A 21,573-nucleotide genomic window follows, 5' to 3' on the forward strand; every position below is an offset into this window, starting at 1 on the left:
GCATTCCTGCTGGCCATCAAGGTGCCCCTGTGCAGCCACTGCCTCCAGAGATGCCGAACATGTGCCAACAACAACCACAGCATGCAGCAACAGATGTTTTATGTTGCTTTCTGTGTGAAATTATTACTTTGTGTGCTTTTGGAAAAAAATATTCAGCCCTCAAAGAGTTAAATTCCTTCACACCTCTCCACTAGCATCTTTTGTTTTGCAAATTTGTCGATCAGCACAAGCAGCACGTAGCCTGCTAAACCGCCGCCCCCCCCCCCAATGTTGAAGTAATGTTGAACATATAACTAAAACTAAAAGTGTATAATGTGTGAAGACTTAAGTCTAAATATCAAACACTTTCACAAAAGTTACAAGTATAAGAAAACAAGTGCGCTTTTATTCAAGAATATAACTGAAGAAAAAGAAATCGGGTTTGGGTACATTCTTGACACAGCCACTTGGGTGGCAAAACGGTAAGAACTGCTGACTCATAATCAAGAGGTTGCAGGGTCGATTCCGGCTCCTTCCTAGATTTACCGTTTTGAGTAGTGAGCTGCTCTTATTGTTACTATTATAGAATAAAAACATACATCTGATTGGAGTCTGTAACAGCCGGTGTTAATTTATGGTACTTGTAAAGGTTAGCGTTTTTATTAATTCAGTTTTATTCTCTGTCACGTTCACGCTTGCCCCGCTCTGACACTCTTACTGTTCAAATAAAAACGTGCTATAATAGAGGTGAACTCACAAGAGGATGACGGTTCTACAACGGAGAGAGAACAGAAGCCCTCCCCGCAAGAAACGTCCACTCACACAGAAGAACAATGCAGCAGCACCTGGCGTAAAGGCGAAAGATGGCACTGTTTGGATGCAGCAACAGGTTGGTCATCATCCTTCTGGTGAATCTGCCACACGCATGTCCTTCAACATAACAGCAGGGCCTACAGAATTCACCAAGGTATCATGCAAAGTTTCATTTGTGATTGTTTTGTGATGGTCTTTATATAAAAAAAAAGTATATGTTACCAATATAAATACCACATCAAATGTTTTTTACCTATATTTATTTACTTATCTTCCTATAACGTAAATTCAAAGTAGACTGTAGAGTTTCCTGTGTTTGATCGACATAGGCATGTTGACAAGTATATCTGCAATGCCACTCCTTATTTAGGAAAAGCTCAGTTATGAAAATTGAGATGGCAGCTTCCACCTGCAGCTACAGACACTTCAGTATGCGAGCAACTCTCCACGCGAGCAAAAGTACTGAGAATGCTGTCAGCATGGCACTGCCAGATCTTAACACTAGCATGGACAGTCTGATGTAGAATCCTCATCTGAGTTCACCTCTATTATAGCACATTTTTATTTGAAAACGGCAGTGTCGGATTGGGGCGAGTGTGAATGTGACTGACAGAATAAAACTGAATTAAAAAGAAACGCTAACCTTTACAAGTACTATACATTTACACTGGCTGTTACAGACTCAAATCAAATGTATGGGTTTATTCTACAATAGTAAAAAATATGAGCAGCTCACTACTCAAAACGGTAATTCTAGGAAGGAGCTGGCATCGAACCCATGATCTCTTGTTTACGAGTCAGCAGTTCCTACCTCTGCACTAGCCAAGCAGTTGAGTCAGCATTGTACCCTAACCTGATTTCTTTTTTTCTTTGGTTATATTCTTGAATAAAAGCACACTTGTTTTCTTTTACTTGTATCTTTTGTGAAAGTATTTGTTTGCTATTTGGACTTCACTCTTCACACATTATACACTTCATGTCAAAATTTTGTCATTAGTACTATAACATCAAAAAAGTTTGTTTTACCTATGTGTTCAACATTTCTTGCATTTCCTGTCATCCTACATTTACTCAGATCGTTGTAGACACGGAAAATACATTAAATGAATGGGTTCCAAATAACAATATATTATTTACCTTATACAACTCCAGGTAACTTGCACCGAGATAAAGAGCCTTGGGGTGCGGTGGTTGGGGGGATGGAATAGCAGGCTGCTTGCGCTGATCGACACATTTACAAAACTACAGAACTAATGGAGAGATGTGAAGGAATTTAAGGTGGCCCAGGATTACGACTTTTTTTGTAAGCTTCAGGGATTCTATTTAAATGGCAGACATGGGTTGTGTGTGTAAACTCCACACAGACAGCGGCACCATCAGGAATTGAATCCAAAGCCCGGGAGCTGTGTGGCATCTATGCTAACCACTGTGCCTACCACTATGAAACATGGTCGTTTAAAAACGTGGGGACAAAAAAAAGGTAACTATCTGTAGTTAGGTAGGTAAGCTAATTAGAATAAATCTGAATAATGCAGGGCAAGGTGAAAAGCAGCCAGTAGCATCTTCAAACTCCAAAAAGGTATCACTGTAAAAATAAATGGCTAAAGGACCCCTTTTAGCTTATAGAGCTGGAATATTTCATTTTACAGTAAGCACTAAACCAGAATTTTAAGGTTAGGTCAGTGAACAGCTGAGTAACAGAGAGGCAACATGTCTGAAACTCTTAGTTACATTAAAATTGTGGTGTGTACTAAATTCAAAATGAATTAACCCTTAAATAACAAATAAACAGATCACTTACAAATATTCCACCACCTGGTCCAAAAAATGGAGTGTATTCTCCTAGCTAAAAAGAAAATGGAAAAAGAAATGTGCATTGATTAAACAATAAAAGGCATCATAAATTGCATTCACTTTTTCTAAGTGCAGCAATTGTGTTATTTCAATGTTTTGAACTTCTCAACAATTGCATGTCAAATACTTTAATCTATTTGAAGTATTTCTTTCCCTTTCAGAACGCTGGTTAGGGGAAAAAATATTTAAATGCATTCATTAGAACTTGTAGAGAAAATGAAGAAATTAGTTCGCAGTGCAAATGCACAGAGAGATGAGGGCTGTCTGAAACTATTAAGACATTTTTATGTTCCAGTTGTTAAGACATCTGTGCTTATTCCAAGAACATTGAAGTTCCTTGTATCACAAACATTCAACCAATGTCAACATATCACCAAAATATGTGCTCCTAAAAGGGGCCAACCCAAGAATACACTGTCCCCCTAGGCAGGGAAGAGATGTCAGAAACAGAGTCCCCCCCTGAAGATCTGTGTGTCCGATCTGCAATTGACATCGACAATGGTGGAGGGGGTGGGGGGCTCCTTCTTGGAGATCAGCACCCTCATGGACACATAAAGCGTACTGCGGGAGAGGTTGGTGGAGCTCAAGCAGAGGTTTTGGTGCCCTTAGGCTGGGGCCTACTTGGCCTTTGCCTAGAAATGACCCTACTCCTAATTTATCTGTAAAGAATATGAGACGTTACTTTTACCTGTTGGATCCCTTAACCCTCTACAGGGCAATTAATGTAATATCTCACACTTTTAAATGTCTTTTTCCTGAAACTTTGTACTTTATAAGTACATACATATGTATTTATAAAAATTGTGGGAAAACAATTACAATTAAGTACATAATTATTGTGTTATACCTGTCACAGGTAATTAATTACATGGTAAGAACAGCGTAATTAGGGACACCTAATGTAAAGCGATACCAAGAAATCTGCATGCATTTTAAAGTAGCAAAAGCTAAATAATAACAGATTATCTTGTATTGTTATAATGTATTTGTACAGATTAAAATGAAGTAACAATGTACATTGAAACTTTTTTTTTTTTAAATTTTTTAGTTAATATTACCATAATTTGCCGAAATCCATCCCGGACTCGGATGTAAAGGTCTCCCTTTTCCAAAATCAAAATTAAAGTACCCTCCCGCACATTTCTTGCTGTAGTGATCATGGTCTGTAAATTTCGTACAATATTCACCTGTTAAGGAAAAACAACAAAATTAGTATTTCATCATACTTATACTACTCAGATTAGATTGATTGTCCTGTATGATTCTGGAATATCACTATATTCTATATTCTATCACAATATTCTGGAGGTTGTTTAGAAGAAGAAGAAAAACATTATGAACCCCATTGACTATGTGTTTAAATGTTGGCTTATAAAAGCTGGCCAGAAGTAGCAAGTTTTTATTAAGTATTTACAAAAAGTTTACCTTTAGTAACAATTGGGTATTGATAATTGGTCTAGTCACACAGCGTACAAGAAAGGACAATAAACGTTTAAAGAGAAACTTGTCTGGGTTTCAGTGCTCATTCCACATGTATTGAGTAGTTACTTGTCATAGGACACAGTGCCAACATATTAGTTTGAAAACACCATTTGAAGAGGGTTATGCTGAAGTAGGCCTTACTCATTTTAACCAATTGCAGTAATGGAGAGAGGAGACTGTTAGCAGGACTGTAGCCAACCAATATGGACAATACATGGTTACAAACTGAGCTGTCGTTGTGATTAACTTCTTTGATTTCAAACAAATCAAGCAGTGTTTCCAAGTGCGGTGCAGTTCCAGAAATAAATAATTCATACATATTCCACTTAAAACCTCAAAATGCAGAAGATAAAACCAATCAAGAAATAATCCTTCCATAAATAGATAAAACTGCGTTTGTCAACACTGAAGTCTGTTGATTACTTAGATTTCAACCCCTCTTATATGGGTAGTACAGATAGTCAGGAATAAAACCACAAACAGCATCATCTCTTGATATGTCTCAATGCTCCACTCTCTTGTTCCCCCTGCATGGATCTATTCAGCAAGGCTGAGATCCCCGGCAATGTAATGAACCTTCTTTTCGTTCTTGTCCTGACCACCATCCTTTGGTGTCTGTCAGGACCAACACTGAGCCCGGCTTCCTCATCCTGCCACCTTCTTTCAGCATCCATTGGTATCTGGAAGCCACCAATCTCTCCATGCACAGACAGCTCAGTATGGTCCATCTTAGAGGAAGCACTGTTACCCTCACTTCCCAGCGGAGCCTCCCTGACTACAATGCCTCTTCACCACTGCAGTGGTCTGACCACCTGCCCCTACTCTCTTTGCTCTTCCTTCATCTTTTTTTCTCTTGAATCTCCTTGCTGTCCCGCTCAGACTCCTTTTATTTCTTTGTAGGTGCAGGTATTTTGCTTAATAGCCCGCAGAGCATCAATGAGGAAACTGGCTAAACTGATTGTATTTACACATGAATATTTGTTCACTCAATTTCCCTATTAAGCACTCCGGCGTTACACAGTATTGGAACAGCACACACACACACCCCCCCCCACCCACAAGCCTGAGCCACACTCTTCTGATTTAAAAACTCTGCACCACCACAGACCCCTAACTGGCTTCACCACAGGAAACTGCCACCTGAACACAAATACAGCGGGCAGCCATTCTTGTGGGATCTGAAGACGCCTTCATGGACTTTGCTGTTTGAACCCTCAACATTAAACTACATCTTTTCACAACATCCAGTTGAAGCCCATTCAGTACGTTTGTTTATGCACACTCTTAATGTATTAATCAGCAAAATCTCTTATGAATTTATGCTGCAGAATGACAATGCTTTGAAGATGCCACGTAAAGATTTTATTTTTGTTACAATGTGTCACCATGTGTTAATGTATTAGTTAGAAAATCTAATAAACAGAATAAACCAAGAGATTCTTTTGTTAGCTGACATTTTACAAAGTAAGAACACACGTTAAATTTTGGTTGAATTATTCTGTTAAATTCTATTCTAGTCTTCATCATAGGAGGCAATTTAGAAAATGCAGACATTAATAACAATATTACACATTAATTACAAAACACAGTATATTACACTGTATTCATTGGTATACGTATTATGCCTTACTTATCGTAATTAAAATGCAGACCAGAAATCCTTTTGTAATCAGTAAAGAGTTAATAAAATAACATTTTAAATGATCGCCATAATTTGGAAGGAACTTCATTATAACTGAAGCTAAGCACATTTTCAAAGTTTGCAACTGTAAAAGATGTTTATTCAAAACTGCATAAAATGCTTACCCCTGAGGGGTATCCGGGTGGTCCAGGAGGGCCTGGGGGGCCAGGTGGGCCAGGAATGCTAATACCTACAAAGGGAAAATTGGGAAAGTATTCAGACTTAAACATCAAATATCTAACAGCACCACTTATTTAACTGAGCTATTTAAAACCACCTACTGTATAACTGTTCCCACATGCATTTGAGTTATCTAAACACATCTGAACGTGACCACAATGTCCTTTTAAGACATCGTCAAATATTTTTGTGATATCTGAAAATGTATCTAAGGTATCTCTACATGTTAATTTGGCTTGGTATTATCAGACTCCTGCTATTGTACTCACATACAGTAAATACATCATAGAACAACACATTATAATTTGTAATTGTGGTTTGCTTAATTTATAACCAAAAAAAAATCACAATGCCTCCTTCCCCCTTCTGGGCTCACCAGTGGCAAGCACTACCACTCTGTAACACAAGGGGGTGCAGTTGCTGACAGTGTTGGTTCTTTTTCTAGCCACAGCTCAGAAGAGACGGGCAATGAGGGCAACTGAAACCCCCCCCCCCCCCCCCCCTTTCCGGTCCAGACACTGTAAAGCCGAGGTGCTCCCAGAAGAAGGTGTCTCATTTTGGGAGAGAGCAGACCACTCTACAAAGCTGGACTGAACCTATTAGGGAGGCATTTCAGCCTGCTATTTTGTTCTTGTTTTGCACCACTCTGCTCCTATTTATTTTGCCTAACCCCACCATGTCAAGTCAAGTCAGGTGACTTTACTGTCATACCATCCATACAAAGCATTGCAGCATACAGTGCCATGAAGTAGCATTCCGCAGGACTGCAGTGCAACATATACATAAACACAGGACAAGTGCAAGACAGGTAAAGAACTACACTATAAATAGACAAACAAATAATTAAAAAGAAATAATAGGTGAAAAGATACAGTAGTAATAATTGAAATACAGTAATCAATAAATAATAAATAACAGTAATACTAATAATAAAAAAACAAGAGTAGTGACAAGTATAACAGACATACTGTAAATTCGCTACTAGGGGCAGATCAGAGGGTGGGGGGGTAGCACAGAGTTCAGAGTTTGGACAGCCAAGGAGTAGACACCATCGGAGTACTGGCAGAACTGGTTCAGATACTACAGTACCTTCTGCTAGATGGAAGTGGGAGTGCTGGGAGCGGTCCTACACAATGCTGTACGTTGTGTGGATACAACGCTTCACAAAGATATCTTCATTAAGGGGGCAGCATTAAAAGGGGCAACCTAGTTGGCACGCCAACAGTTCTTTTGTGGATTTTCGATGAAATTTGCAAATACTCAAAGATGCACATTTTTAATAAATTCATTTAGCTTTTTTAAATCTTATTTCTACAAATCTTAAATTGGCATTGTCTGTTCAATACACATTCTTAATGCAAGTTTGTATATACATAAAAGCTTTATCACAAAGATAAAGGGGCAGTTAACAAACTGCATTTTTAATTTGGATGAAGGGTAGAGGATATTAACAACATCAAGAACCAGCAACGCCCTGCATTGTTTGATTATGAACTTCTACGTCTGCTCGCACTTTAAGAGAAAACACATCAGTCTCCACAACAGCCCACACTTGCAAACATGTGCATTCAATTTATGGTCCCTACAGCACTCTACTTTTTACTTTTGACAAGAACCGTATTCGAATGTCTCTGCAGTAAAACCCTTATAGCACTGGCAAACAGCAGAGTAACAGCATAAACCATAGAGACTGGTTAAACCCCATAAAATTGATCTGAAAACAGCAATGAAGAAGATAAAATCAGTGCAGCGTTTGGTGGTGGGTACTAAAAGTTCAAGTGGCAGACTTCAGTTATGATTTGGTGGCACTTTGGCTGGATGTATTCCTTTTAGTCAATGTACAGCAATATATCTCATTCTTGAATGCTTTACTTAAAGTAAAAAAACAGTTGTTTTTATTAAATTTTTGTTTATTTTTTTTTTAAATCTTTTTTGTTTAATTAATTTTATCAATGTATACTACAGTGAATATACATCCAATGAACTCAGTCAGGTGTGCCACTATATTTAAATTGGAAATCACAACAAACTGAACAAAAAAGGTAGAATAAAATTTTGAGTTCTACGTTTTCTGTATTTACTACGTGTTGACCAAAGGACAGATTTTGGTAATGTTTTCAAAACTTTTCATTCTTCTTCAAGACAGATATTTGTTTCATTCCTTTGTGGAACAATTGGTAATAACATTGTATGTTTATCTGAACAAAACATCACTGCAAAAAAGGTTTGTTAGCGTTTGAAGACTTTATTCTCAGCAGTGTAAATATGTATGCAAATAAAGTCAAGAAATATAAACCACCAAATTATTATGAGCAGGTCAGTAATACCCCATATAAACCTAAACCAATGGATAAAATGCTTACTGTGCCTGGAAGCTCCCGGTGAGGCACTTGGTCCTGGAGGTCCTGGTAAGCCTGGCTGGCCTGGAGGACCTGGGCGGCCATCATAACCAACGCCAGGGGGTCCTGGATGCCCTGATGGACCTGGAGGGCCCCTAATTGAATCACCTTTAGGGCCCTAAATGTTTAAGAAAAAAATAAATAAATAAATTACAGTAACATTTTTTTTTTCTTTAATAGATTCATCAACTAATCAATACAAGTCAAAATTTAAGAAATTAGACAAACATTCTTATGGCATATTAAAACATGTATAGTTAATAATCCATATTAGTTGGTTAAAATAGTTAACATAGATAGTTAGAACGCAGAATAGAAAATTGATCATTATGATGAAGAACGTTTTGTATTTTTTTGTCATGAATTTTAGGGCGTAATGTTATTCAGAGCCCGGATCTGTATTTATTTCTTCATTTTGAATTTTGTTTCACTTTGTTTACATTTCTGCGATTACTTTATTTTATGTAATGCCACTTTGCACTTGTTACTTGTAATGAATGAGCCGTGTTGCTAATGCATTGGGACTGGAAGTTGCATTGGATAATATCAACAATTTAAGATGCTGTGCAGTTTGCTTTGTCCAAGTTTCTGGATGAGCAACAAGCAAATTCTGCGGTACATTAGTGAGTTGTCGAGGGACCTTTGGCTATGTGTTGTTGTTTTTGATTCATGTATTGGGCTTTGGTGTTTCAGCTTTGTTGTCCCTTTAATGGCTTTTAACTACGACACATTTCAGACTAAAATTTTCTGTGCTCCTTTCCTTTATGTCAGTTCTGCTTCCTTTTCATAGTACCTATAAAAAAATTCAACCCCTTGGTTGTTTTCACATTTTATTGCTATACAACATCGAATGACAGTGGATTTAATTTGGCTTTTTCGACACTAATCATCTGAAAAAGACTCCTTACTGTCAAAGTGAAAACAGATCACAGCACACTGGTCTAAATGAATTACAAGTATAATTCATTAGCACAAAATAACTGATTGCATACAGTACATATTCACCCTTTTTATGTGTCCCACCTAAACTATCACTGGCACAGCCAAATGGTTTGAGAAGTCACAGAATTAGTTCAATGGAGTTCACCTGTCTGGGGTTTCAATTGACTGCAGCATAAATGCACCTTATCTGGAAGGTCCAACTTGTGGAGAGTCAGTATGGTGGACTAACATACACAACAAAGACAAAAGAACACTCTAGGCAACTCTGAGAGAAGGTGGTTGAAAAGCACAAGTCAGGAGATGGGAGACAAAAAAATATCCAAGTCACTGAACATCCCTCGGAGTCCAGTTAAGAGCTACAGTGTGAGAGAATGGAGGGACTGTGCAGACATCCACAGTTATGCAGTGCTTCACCAGTCAACGGATTATGTGAGTGTGACAAAGAGAAAACCACTGGTTAAAAACAAACACATTTGACATCTCAGCTAGAGTTTGCCAGAGGGCACATGGGAGACTGAAGTTAGCTGGAAGAGAACAAAACAGAGCTGGTTTGGCCATCAGACTAAACACGACTTTATTAAAAACACTCCATTCCCTTCATGGTGGTGGCAACAACATGCCGTGGGGATGCTTTTTTGCAGCAGGCCTAGGAAGGCTTATGAGGGACAAATGAATGCAACAAAATACAGGGAAATCCTGGAGGAAAGCCTGATGCAGTCTGCAAGAAACCTGTACCTTGGGAGAGGATTTGTTTTCCAACAAGACAAAAGACCCCAAGCAGAAAGCCAAATCTACACAGGGGTGCCTTTAAAAAACAACACTGTTAGTGTACTGAGTGGCAGAATCAGAGTCCAGACCTCAATTCATTTGACAAAGTCTCTTCACTTGTGACTCTCTTGGGGCCAACCTGACAAAGCGTGGACAGTTCTGCAAGTAAGAATGGGGGAAAGTGCAGCATCTTATACAGGGACCTGTGCACACCCACTCAAGGCTGTCATGGCTGACAAACTGACCTGAAGGGGGTGAATACTAATGTGATCAATTATTTTGTGCTTTACATTTGTAATTAATTTAGACCACTTTTAGAGAATGCCATCTTCACTTTGACATTAGAGTCTTTTTCTGTTGATCAGTGTCAAAAAAGCCAAATTAAATCAACTGTGATTCAGTGTTATGTAACAATAAAATGTGCAAACATCCGGGTGGGGGGGGGGGGGGTGAGTACTTTTTATAGGTGCTGTATACAATGGAAGACTTCTTGACAGAGCAAGTATTGTTCACAGAATTAGGAAAATCCCACAAAGGAGGAGATGTACAAACAAAGACAGAGCCATATATGTATGCAGTATAACAATTTAGAGAGTAGGTTTGCACAATATACAGGTACTGAAAAAGTACTGGGGAAAAAAAAAACTATTTTTAACACAATACAGTTCCAGCATTTCTTTCATTTTGGCACCAGAAGTAAGCAGTAGTTTTTCAAGTTTCAGTCATTTATTAGTATGACTGGAATTTCAAGGGGCAGCTGCTCTTTGATTCTTAAATTAAACATACGTGTGATATGTTGCTCAAATCACCAAATGGGACAGCTCTCACTGCTCTTCAAATGTATATACTGTATGTTAAAATAAATGTGTCAGACACTCAACGGAAACAGGCAACCGCTCTTCTTAATCATTTGCAGAGTGCGGCAGAGCAGGGAGCAATGAAGCAGCCCTGAGGTGGGGGTTTGATGGGAGTTATTCATTATTTGCTCCAGAACTGTTTTGGTACTGGTACGGAGGTCTGAAAGCGGGTATCGATACCAATGTCAAAATTTTAGTACCAATCCCACACTAGTGGAGAGCTTCCAGGCTATAAAACGGAACGTGGCACTGAGTTTGAGTGTGGCCAGTCGTTCACTTATCACCGAGGTAAAAACTAATATTTTAATTCAACGGCATCTTGCTGCACACTTGGCTGCTCTCTGGCTCTCCAGTGAAGAATTAATTAAATGTTAACATCCTGACATGGTAGTGAAAAGTAGAGGAACAAAATGGCTCCCTGGAGGATTTCAAAATTATTAAATAAGAAGTAATGAAGGTGCAAAGGGGTTATCTTTTTATTTAATTTACTAAAAGATGTAGAATTGACTGTCAGAAATATACTGTCACGTCTGGTTAAAATGTACTTCACATCACAGTGTGTTGTATTATGAAAATGACAAAAAATAAAGTAATATTTAAATGAGAGGATATTGAGATGCTTCTTCTAGGGACTGACCAATGTGCATTAAGTGAGAAATACAGTAGAGTTATTTTCAGATTTTTTTATAAAAAGGTGAAAGTCTTACTGGGAGTCCTGGGGGACCTGGTTTTCCAGGAGGGCCTTGAATTCCTGAGAATCGGGGATCATAATATCCTCCTCCTCCTCCTCCTGGTTCACCCTTCTCTCCTTTCTGTCCCAAGTCTCCCCTCTCCCCTTTCAGTTCTCTCTGTTGATTATATGATTGACTTGAGTACATCAGAAAACAAGGTTATATTTACCTGAAATACTTCAATATCAAAAATTAGCAACATAAGACTAGTTTAACTTCACTCTGACTGACAACTACTGAGAGCTTTTTCTGTTGGCACAGAATTCTGCTTTGTTTGTTGATTGTGTTCAGGTAGACCCTCATATATTCAACGCCCATATACAGTATTATGTTACATTAATGTCCTCCACCCTCACAGTTTTTAATGTCTAATGAATTCATTTGGTATGCATGTCTGCACCTCACGTACTTTTCAATTCAGTTTTAATGACCCAGTCAGGTATGGACAAAGACTGTCTGACAAGGCAAAACTGTGCACTTGCAACGTGAAAAAACAAAACAAAAAGAACTATGAATGATGCTAGTCATCATAATTAATGATCACTGGCTCTAAATTAGCTAGCAATTTTATGGTTTCATTCTCTAGTTAGAAACCCAATGCAATTTGTATTTAAAGTCAATAGTATTTTTTTTTTTCTTTTTTGCTAGATTTGCTTTTTCTGTTGACCTCTCCATAGCTTTATGTCCAAACGGTGACACAAAAGTTTAAACATGGTAGAAACAGCAATGAATGCTAAAGAAAAGCCAGAAGTTCAGGGTCATTTCTGCCTTTGTGAAAAGCTGTCAAACACAAGTGAAAATGATAATAAATCAAATTTAGGTTCAAGATTTACACTCCTGTCTGTTCTGCAGAAGTAGAACATTTAAAAAGGCTACAAACATGCAATGGGACCACCCTAACAAATACAAGGACACATCTCTTGCTTCCAGTTAATGAAAAAAAATTAAAAATCTCAATGCTCAAAATGGAATTAACATCTCAGTATTTGGTAAAGTTGCCCAAGTGCAAATCATGTGATCACTGGTCAAACAAGGGTCTTCGTGGGGCTACCAGTGCTCTATCTGAATCAAAAAATATTGACTTTTTTATAGTCTTTCCCTCGTTTGTATCATTTAATATCTTTAAGTCAGTAACTTTATCATGGAGTTTTCCTTTTTTCAGCCTAATTTCAAATTTGTTTCACAATAAGGTGTATTAAAATAAGCTGACCTAACTGAGACAGGACTCAAGGCACCCAAGTAAATTTAGCTTCAGTATGACAAGAATTAGGAGAGGTTCTTACCTTTAATGAGTAAACATCAAAGTTTGACAGTGACCCTGCAAAAAATATTTTTATATGTAACTTGCACATACAAGTAACAATAAACACAAAAGATCATTATTTTCCAAACTGCAATGTAAATCATTTCAGACCAAATGCTTCTAAGAGCCATCACACATGAAATCCTAAAAGTATGCCTGATATATCATATGAAATATAAACTGGCATTGCACCTGCAGCACATTCTTGGCCTTACTGGTGGCAACTCCACATTGTTTTTTCCAGCAAGGTTCAACTGGTCTGCTTGGGCCCACCAGGTTATCACTCCAGCCGTAGGCCTGGCTTCTAAGATGGACCTCAGTACTCTGAGCTGGCAAAGCCATTTCTTTGTTGTTGTTAAAAGTCTTAAAACAGGGTCCTTCTGCAATGCCAAGGTTATGATCGTCATGAACTCTGATGATCTTATGAGAGTTAGTAAATACAAAAATAAACAACTGACTTGCAGAGGATTTGAAAACCTTATCCTTGAATGAAATCATTTAGTTAATTGCCAGTGTTAATTTATTTTTAATATCAAGAGCTCACCAGGGGCAATAGGCTTACAGTGGACTTCTCATCTGCATGTGTTAAGCAACAAGTCAGCACTCTCCGGCCTCATGGTTAGTGAGTAGAACAACCTTACTTGGAAACTCCAGTCTTCCTTATCTAAAGTGGCTACCTTACCTCATACTGTACAATATTTATTTTACTAGCTGTTTGAATTATTATTTTGAGTGTTTTTGCTTTGTTATAAACCACACACTTCCTTAATGTTCCGGCATCACTGAAATAAACAGTATAATCAATTACTGAATTATCTACTTGAGTAGTTAGAGGCTGAATGTACAGTATTATCTGAAATCCTTGATGGTACTAGACTCCTGTGAATTAAATCTGTTGCTCTGTCTCAGTATTAGATCCAGTACAGTTTTTGTTTGGAGGCTTGTCAACTAATGTGAAAATATTTTTTCCTGTTGTATGCGGCTGATGTGTGATGTAGTGCTGGTCACGAAGAGTACAAGCTGAAGAAATGCTTCTGGTAAGCCTAACAGACAATATTCTATGGGTAGGCTTGATATGGAACACTGTAGGAAAAGCACAATAAAAAGTTTTAAGAAAGCAGTTTTTGCATACCAGGTTGTCCGGGAAGTCCAGGCTGTCCTGGTTCTCCTGGCTCTCCTTTCTCTCCTTGATACCCTGGGAATCCTCTTTCTCCTTTACCACCTATTCATTGATAGGACAATTAAGACCCTTTTCCTCACCTCATCCCATACAGAATTATATGACACACATACATTATTCATTTTTCATGATGCAAATTGCAGATTCTTTTTGATCAATAATAATTGAGGCATGTTGTAATGAACAAAAAAGAAAAAGGAATGTGGCAGCAACACACAAGTGTAAAGCAGTTTATGGGATGGTTACTACTGTATGTTGCATTCTGTTTGTGCAGGTAGATTATCTGAAACATTTGAATGTGATTTCCTCAGATTAAGAGGCCTATTTGGTTCTTTTTGGTTTATGATCCAAAGCTGGCAGTTTGAATAGACAATCATGTCCGTTTGTCCAATCAGAGCAAAAGTCACCAAGAATGACAATGAACTAGGACCTGGATACACTACAAAAAATTATCAGTCAGCTACAAAATAAGCTTTGCTAAGGACTTTAATAATAAAGTTTGTGATTTAGATTTTGAAAACAATATGTCAAATGCAAAGAAAAATAATCTTATATTTTTAAATCTACTATACCTGTGAGCACACGACCTGCTCCACCCGTTTCCTACAAAAAAAAATAACAGTGAATCCCACATATAAAGGAGAATTTAGTGCTATATACTAAATGAAGGTATGTGAAGTAACCAATTGCTGATTCACACACATTTTAGGAATTTAAGCTCTGAAATGTTAGGTATGAGGAGGATCCCTAAATAATTTGGCTAAATTTCATGTTATTGATTGATTTGATTACTTCAGATGGTCCTCTTTAGGTGGAATTTTGCATTTGGATAAAAATATTCTGCAAATTTATTTGCTTACAAACATTTTCAAAAAATTTCATTTACTGTCTGAAGTATTAACACAGTTTTACCAATATTTGACAAACTCAAATTCTTTTTACAATCTCATGGATTTCTTAACAGTGTAAACTGCCCCATTATTAGAAACATTACAATTGTATTCGATCTTTCAATGTAAGCAGAGGCCAAAGAGAAACCCTTGCAAACTGGGATTGTACTTACGTCATATCCTGCAATCCCTGGAGACCCAGGTGGACCTGGTGGGCCGGGAGGACCTGGAGGACCCTAGAAAATTTCAAGTGAAGTTATTGATTATTATAATGATAAACTGTTTCATAATTCGCTGACATCTTAATCCACGGCAACTTGCAAGTTCAAGATTCATTACAAGTAAAGTGAGAACAGAGGCAGTTTAGAGTCACCCAGTAGGACAGGGGCAGGAATTGAACTGACAATTCAGAGGTTTTAAAGTCTGGTATATCAGCAAGCATATCATACTGCCTTTCCTTTAATATTTAAAAAAAAAAAAAAGATTTATTGGTAGTAATTCAGCTTCCCTAATTGTAGCCTACCAGTTTCTTAAGTTGAATTTAATCTGACTTATTATTTGAACTTCCTGTGCTCCATCTAAAATCCAAAAAATGAATAATAGTTCAATTATTATTATTTTTGATATTCAGAAAGATCGTTATTTGTCGCCATGTCCTTCAGTACACTGAACTCTATCAATTTTCCACATTTTTCTGTTTTGTTTTATCGATTTACTAAATAAAAAAGGCTAATACCTTCCACTCCACATTTCAATAGAAAGGTTTAATATACACTGGTAGAAATTTCTGATCAGCTGGATGGTAACAGGAACCAAAGCAAAAGGTCTGATTAAATTTAATATTCCATGAACCTAAAGAATTGCTTTACAATTAAGAAACAGTTTAAAATGTAGGCAATGATTAGCCACCACTAATGTTACATATTAAGTTAGCCTGAAAGATTGGTGGCTGTGTGGCTGGGGATCTGTACTGGTATCTGGAAGGCTGCTGGTTCAAATCCCATTACTTCCAGAAGGGATCTTACTCTGTCAGGCCCTTAACCAGAAAAGCGTTCCAGGGGTGCTATACAATGGCTGACTCTGTGCTCTGACCTATAAATGTCATGCAAAAAGACAACTTCCCCTCAGGGATTAATAAAGCATATCAAATCACTATCAAAAATATGCTGAAAATATTGTTTAGAAGTGAAAAGTAATAAACAAAAAAGATCAGATCAAAAAATTCACTGATTGAACTTGGAAAAGCTTAAATGAATGAAAGTTTAAATGCGCAACATGTAAGAATATGAATATGTAAGAATATGGAGTTACTGGAGCCTCCTCCTAGAGCCAGTCTTGAGGGCCTGGTTGGGCACAGCTCGAAAACGTAATATGGGACTGCCATCCTGTGGGCCCACCACCTGCAGGATGGATAGGGGCTGAGCACAATATGACCTGGGAGGTGGTTGAAGTCATAGGTCTTGGCGGACAGGAACCCAGACACACAAACTGATGCTTGGGACGTGGGAGCTTTCTCCACATGGTGGCTGGGCTCTCCCTTAGAAATAGGTTGAGAAGTGTAGACATCTGAGTGTGGTTCAGAATGGAGCCGCTGACCCTCCACATCGAAAGGAGCCATCTGAAGTGCTCCTGGATTCCATCCTGAGGAGGTTTATATCTCTCAGATGGCCTGGAAATGCCTTGGGATCTCACAGTATGAGTTAACAAGTTTGGCTGTGGAAAAGGACGTATGGGCCTCACTGCTAAGACTGTTGCCCCCATGACCTGACTTTAGATAAGCAATGGGAAAAGAATAAATGAAAATTTAAATACATAACATGTAAGAATAATCATCTTCTTCTGAAAGGATGAGCCACTTACCACCACAGCATATCTGCCACTGGGGTCTGCAGGCTCTCCCTTTTCTCCTTTGAACCCATTAAGTCCTGGACGGCCCTGTGAATATATAAAGGTTGATTAAACAGGTGAATAACCCGTGTACAGATTTTTTCATTGTAGTGTCACAAGGAATCAGTACTCACATCAAGAACAAGGCAGACTAATCACTACATTGGATATCAGCTCTCGAGTGGCACCATCATTCACACACTAATGCCAAGGTACTTAAGAATATTTTGTTTGTTTGGGTACTCACATTTTTTAATCAAATAAGTATAATAACTGAACAAATACAAATAAATTAATTAAAGAACAACAACCATTACCAGCACCCACTTATTATTTAAAAAAATCATAATTAAATATAAAGTTGTCTTCTAAAAGTATTGATGCAGAGGTCTTAAGCACAGAACATGATATAAAAACAGGATTCACGTAAGTATGAATATCAGTGTACCCTTACAAATAACAAGGAGAGTAGAATTTTAACTGGCTATTTTCAGGTTCTCTTACACGTTTGGGGGCCGATTCAGGCCCACCTCCAACTCAATGGCTGTCATTTTGGTCCAATTGTAGAAACACACAGTGGATGTAAACAACTGAGCTATAAGGTTGTGTGGGAAGAATTTTACTGTACTCTGTACATGTGAGAGGACTACTAGGATCTCACAAAGTGCTAAATAAAAACACATTTACCTCTGCATTAATATTCTTATGAGTATTAACTACAGTACAGTGTAGAGCCACAATCATCTTACTCATCCCTTGCACAACATTTACAACTGCTCATATGCTGTAGTACTGACTCTGAATGTTCTTGTTGGTGTTCCATGTTGCCCTACTTTGTTACTAATATATGCTAGTGTGGCCTCAAGCTCAACAAAACAGCAAATGCTGGGCTTACGATTTTCTGATTTTCAGTAAGAAAGCTTTGTTTTAATATCAAATCCCTTAGAAGTCTGTGTACATTTTCCAAAAGATATGCAGTTTCTTATTGAATTAATTGTATAATTGATCATTGTGTATACAGTTTATTTCTGCCAAGTTTCTGATGATAAACATGTGAACTGTTTCATGCCAAGCTTGGCAGTTACTGTACATTTTAATTTACTATACTAAGTGACATTGTCCTCATTTATAAACAAAAAAAATCTTCCAGCTATAAACAAACATAAACTGAATATATTCAGGTCAGTTTAAAAGGATAAACAGATCTGCATTTATTTGTAAAATTTAAAGCTTTTAAAAAACAGATGTGAGATGGGTTTTGCTTCAAATAGTATTTTTTAGGTACAGCATTCATTACCAGGACTTCATTGCCAATAAGAAATCATTTGATACTCACAGGCCTGCCAGGCAACCCAATTTCACCTTTGTGTCCAGCTGTGCCCTGAAAAGATAAAATAAAATTAAGTGTTTGTCAGCAAATCCAAAAACAGATGTATACTACACAGCACTACCTGCGGCTGATGTCTTTATATGGCTTGAACCACAGGTTGGTGTTATTTAGAAACAACACAGACAATGAATGAACTTACCACGGGACCAAAAGGTCCTGGAGGTCCTCGGTCACCCTGAGGAATTAAAAGAAGAGAAACCATTTTAACACAGTGCTATTCTTCACTATTGTAATACAAATGCCATTGTATGCTCTCGTAATTCTGTAGTGAGAAAATGTTAAAGTGAGCAAAGTAAATTAAAAAATAATTTGAATATATAAATATTACATTTCAAAAATACAAAAATCATTAATTTTATATACTGCCCAAGATATTGCATCTGCATCGTCCTTTCATGGATGGGGCACACCTACGCTCATTCATTACAAGGAAATCAAAAGTCACCGATAGCTTTACAGTGCACATTATTACAAATTAATTTGCTCAGTTACATTTTTACTAATTTAATTAATAACAACATAATAATTCATTATTAGCTTTAGTCATAATAATTTTTATTAATACAGTGGAACCTCGGTTCACGACCATAATTCGTTCTAAAACTCTGGTCGTGAACCGAAGCAATTTCCCCCCATAAGACTGTATGTAAATACAATTAATCTGTTCCAGACGGTACGAACTGTATGTAAATGTATAGATTTTTTAAGCACAAATATAGTTAATTACACCATAGAATGCACATCATAATAGTAAACTAAATGTAAAAACATTGAATAACACTGAGAAAACATTGAACAACAGAGAAAACTAACATTGCAAGAGTTTGCGCTATAGCCTTACGACCCGATCGCTGCATAAAGACTTTTTTTTTTTTTAATGAGCTTTAAGCACAGGGGAAAAAAAAGGAACATTTGAATATCCGTAACTTAATAAACAACCAAGAAAAGTAACATTGCAACAATTCACGCTACGAACCGAAAAATGAACATTTGAAAAATCCATAATACAAAAACTAACCATAAACCACCAAGAAAACTAACCTTGCATGAGTCGAGTTCTGGCATGAAGGGAGGAGGAACTGGGTGGAGAGGAGGTTACAGAGCACAAAGAGTTCACAGCTAAAGCACGCACGTCTGACTGAGAACAATGAACAGGGAGAGGCTGAACACGTGCTTAAATGCAGTAATCGGCGCGTACGAACCGGAAGGGAAATGAAATAGAGCACAAAAAGTTCACAGCGAAAGCACGCACGTCAGACCGAGAACAATGCAACACGTGCGGAAATCATCGGCGCGCACAAACCGAAAGGGAAACTGGCTTGTTCGTATACCAAGTGTGTGGTCGTGAACCGAGGCAAAAGTTTGGCAAACTTTTTGGTCGTAAACCGATCTGTACGTGTACCGAGATGTTCGTGAACCGAGGTTCCCCTGTAATTGAAACCAAACTCCCCATACTGTCATATGCATTTTTCTTCAGAAACGGTAATGCATTTTTGTGTGAAGAAAGATTATTTTTAAAACTAAATCACAATCAGTTTGCTCAATTAAATAATTCCATTTAAATTAAATAATTAAATTTAAAATTATCTGAAAATACTTATATTCTCCTAAAATGTCTTCCTTCAAATGTCACTTTTTGCCTCGCTAACAAACAAAATATAATCTATTTATAGTCATTTTGCCGTTATCCTTAGTAGTCTGTCTTTATATGTTTACACCATAGTTCATGAGCATATACTCACCAACTCCTAGTAAGAATTATTTTTGTTGATCATTTTGATACTTCGTTATTGTTGTTATCAACTGTTTCTCTTGATTGTGTGTAGTTTTCTACTGGATTAGTGTACCACCTTATTTTGTATATTCTTTCCTTTGGCTTAGTTATTGGCTGTTACAATATTATGCACAGTTTTATTTATATAGTGGATTCAGAAAGTATTCAGACCCCTTAACTTTCTGTACATTTTTTGTGTTGTAGATTTAGCTTTAAATGGATACATTTGCCATTTTCCCCATATATCTACACTCAATAACCCATAATGGCCAAGAGAAAACATGCTTTCAGACAGGTTTACAAGTTTATTCAAAATCAAAAACTGAAATCTTGCATTCATGTAAATATTCAGACCCTTAATACAGTACTTTGTAGAAGCCCTTTTGGCAGTAATTAAAGCTTCAAATCGTCTTAAGTAAGTCTCGACAAACTTTGCACACCTGGATTTTGGCAGTTTGTCACATTCTTCCTTGAAGATCTACTCAAGCTCCATTAGATTAGACGGGAACCATTTGTAATGTGCCATCTGTCCATAGATGTTTAATAGGGTTTCAGCCAGGGTGTTAGTTGGGCTGTTCAAGGACAGTCAGAGACTTGTTCTGCGGCAACTCCAACTATGTCTTGGGTGTGTGCTTTAGGTCATTGTCATGCTGAAAGGTGAACAGGTGCACCAGTCTGCGGTCAGGTGAACTATGGAGCAGGTTTTCTTCAAAGGCCTCTCTGACTTCATTTATCCTTCCTTCAATTTTGACCAGTCTCCCTGTCCCCATCTCCATAGAATGATGCTGCTACCACCATGCTCCACTGTAAGGATGGTGCTAGTCAGGTGAAGAGCAGTTTCAGACATTGTGCTTGATGTTCTAATAAAAGAGTTCAGTTTTTATCACATCATAGCAGAGAATCCTTTCATTTGTGTTCTCAGCGTCCTTTAAATTCCATCTCACAAACTCCAATCACGAGTTAGCCACTTTTGATTGATGGAGTGCTGCTGAGATGGTCTTCCTTCTGGCAGTTTCTCCTATCTCAGCAAAAGACCTCTGAGGCTCTGTTAGAAAGACCATTGGGTTTTTGGTCACCTCCTTGACCAAGGCTCTTCTTGTCCTGATACTGAGTTTGGCCAGATGGTCAACTCTAGGAAGAGTCCTGGTGGTTCTAGACTTCTTCCATTTCAATTATTGGCAACACTCAAAGGTTTACAAATGGTCTAGGGATAAGGATATTGGTCGTGGAGGTCTACAGAGAGTTCCTTGGACTTCATTGCTTGGTTTTTATCCTGACATGTAGTGTGCATTGTGGGACCTTACATACACTGGGGTGGGCCTTTCTAAACAGAGTCCAAGTAATTCAGTTTCTCACACGTGGATTTCAATCAAGCTCTAGAAACATCTCAAGAAAAAGTAAAGCCAACAGGATGGACCAGACCACAATTTAGAGTGCTGCAGCAAAGGTTTGAAATACCTGAA

The 21,573-nt window shown here is 37.7% G+C and overlaps 1 protein-coding gene across 1 annotated transcript in view; it reads right to left on the reverse strand.

The window, feature by feature from the left end:
- Positions 1-21,573, reverse strand: part of col18a1b (collagen type XVIII alpha 1 chain b) — a 190,798-nt gene that overhangs the window by 11,651 nt on the left and 157,574 nt on the right. The window contains 12 exon segments of the mRNA XM_051931190.1: positions 2,594-2,638; positions 3,705-3,833; positions 5,935-5,999; positions 8,353-8,506; positions 11,663-11,803; positions 12,970-13,004; positions 14,122-14,211; positions 14,742-14,772; positions 15,233-15,295; positions 16,920-16,994; positions 18,283-18,327; positions 18,476-18,511. Of these exon segments, the coding sequence (XP_051787150.1) occupies positions 2,594-2,638; positions 3,705-3,833; positions 5,935-5,999; positions 8,353-8,506; positions 11,663-11,803; positions 12,970-13,004; positions 14,122-14,211; positions 14,742-14,772; positions 15,233-15,295; positions 16,920-16,994; positions 18,283-18,327; positions 18,476-18,511 (909 nt within the window).

This window comes from Erpetoichthys calabaricus, chromosome 8 (assembly GCF_900747795.2).
Source record: "Erpetoichthys calabaricus chromosome 8, fErpCal1.3, whole genome shotgun sequence".
Classification (NCBI taxonomy): domain Eukaryota; kingdom Metazoa; phylum Chordata; class Cladistia; order Polypteriformes; family Polypteridae; genus Erpetoichthys; species Erpetoichthys calabaricus.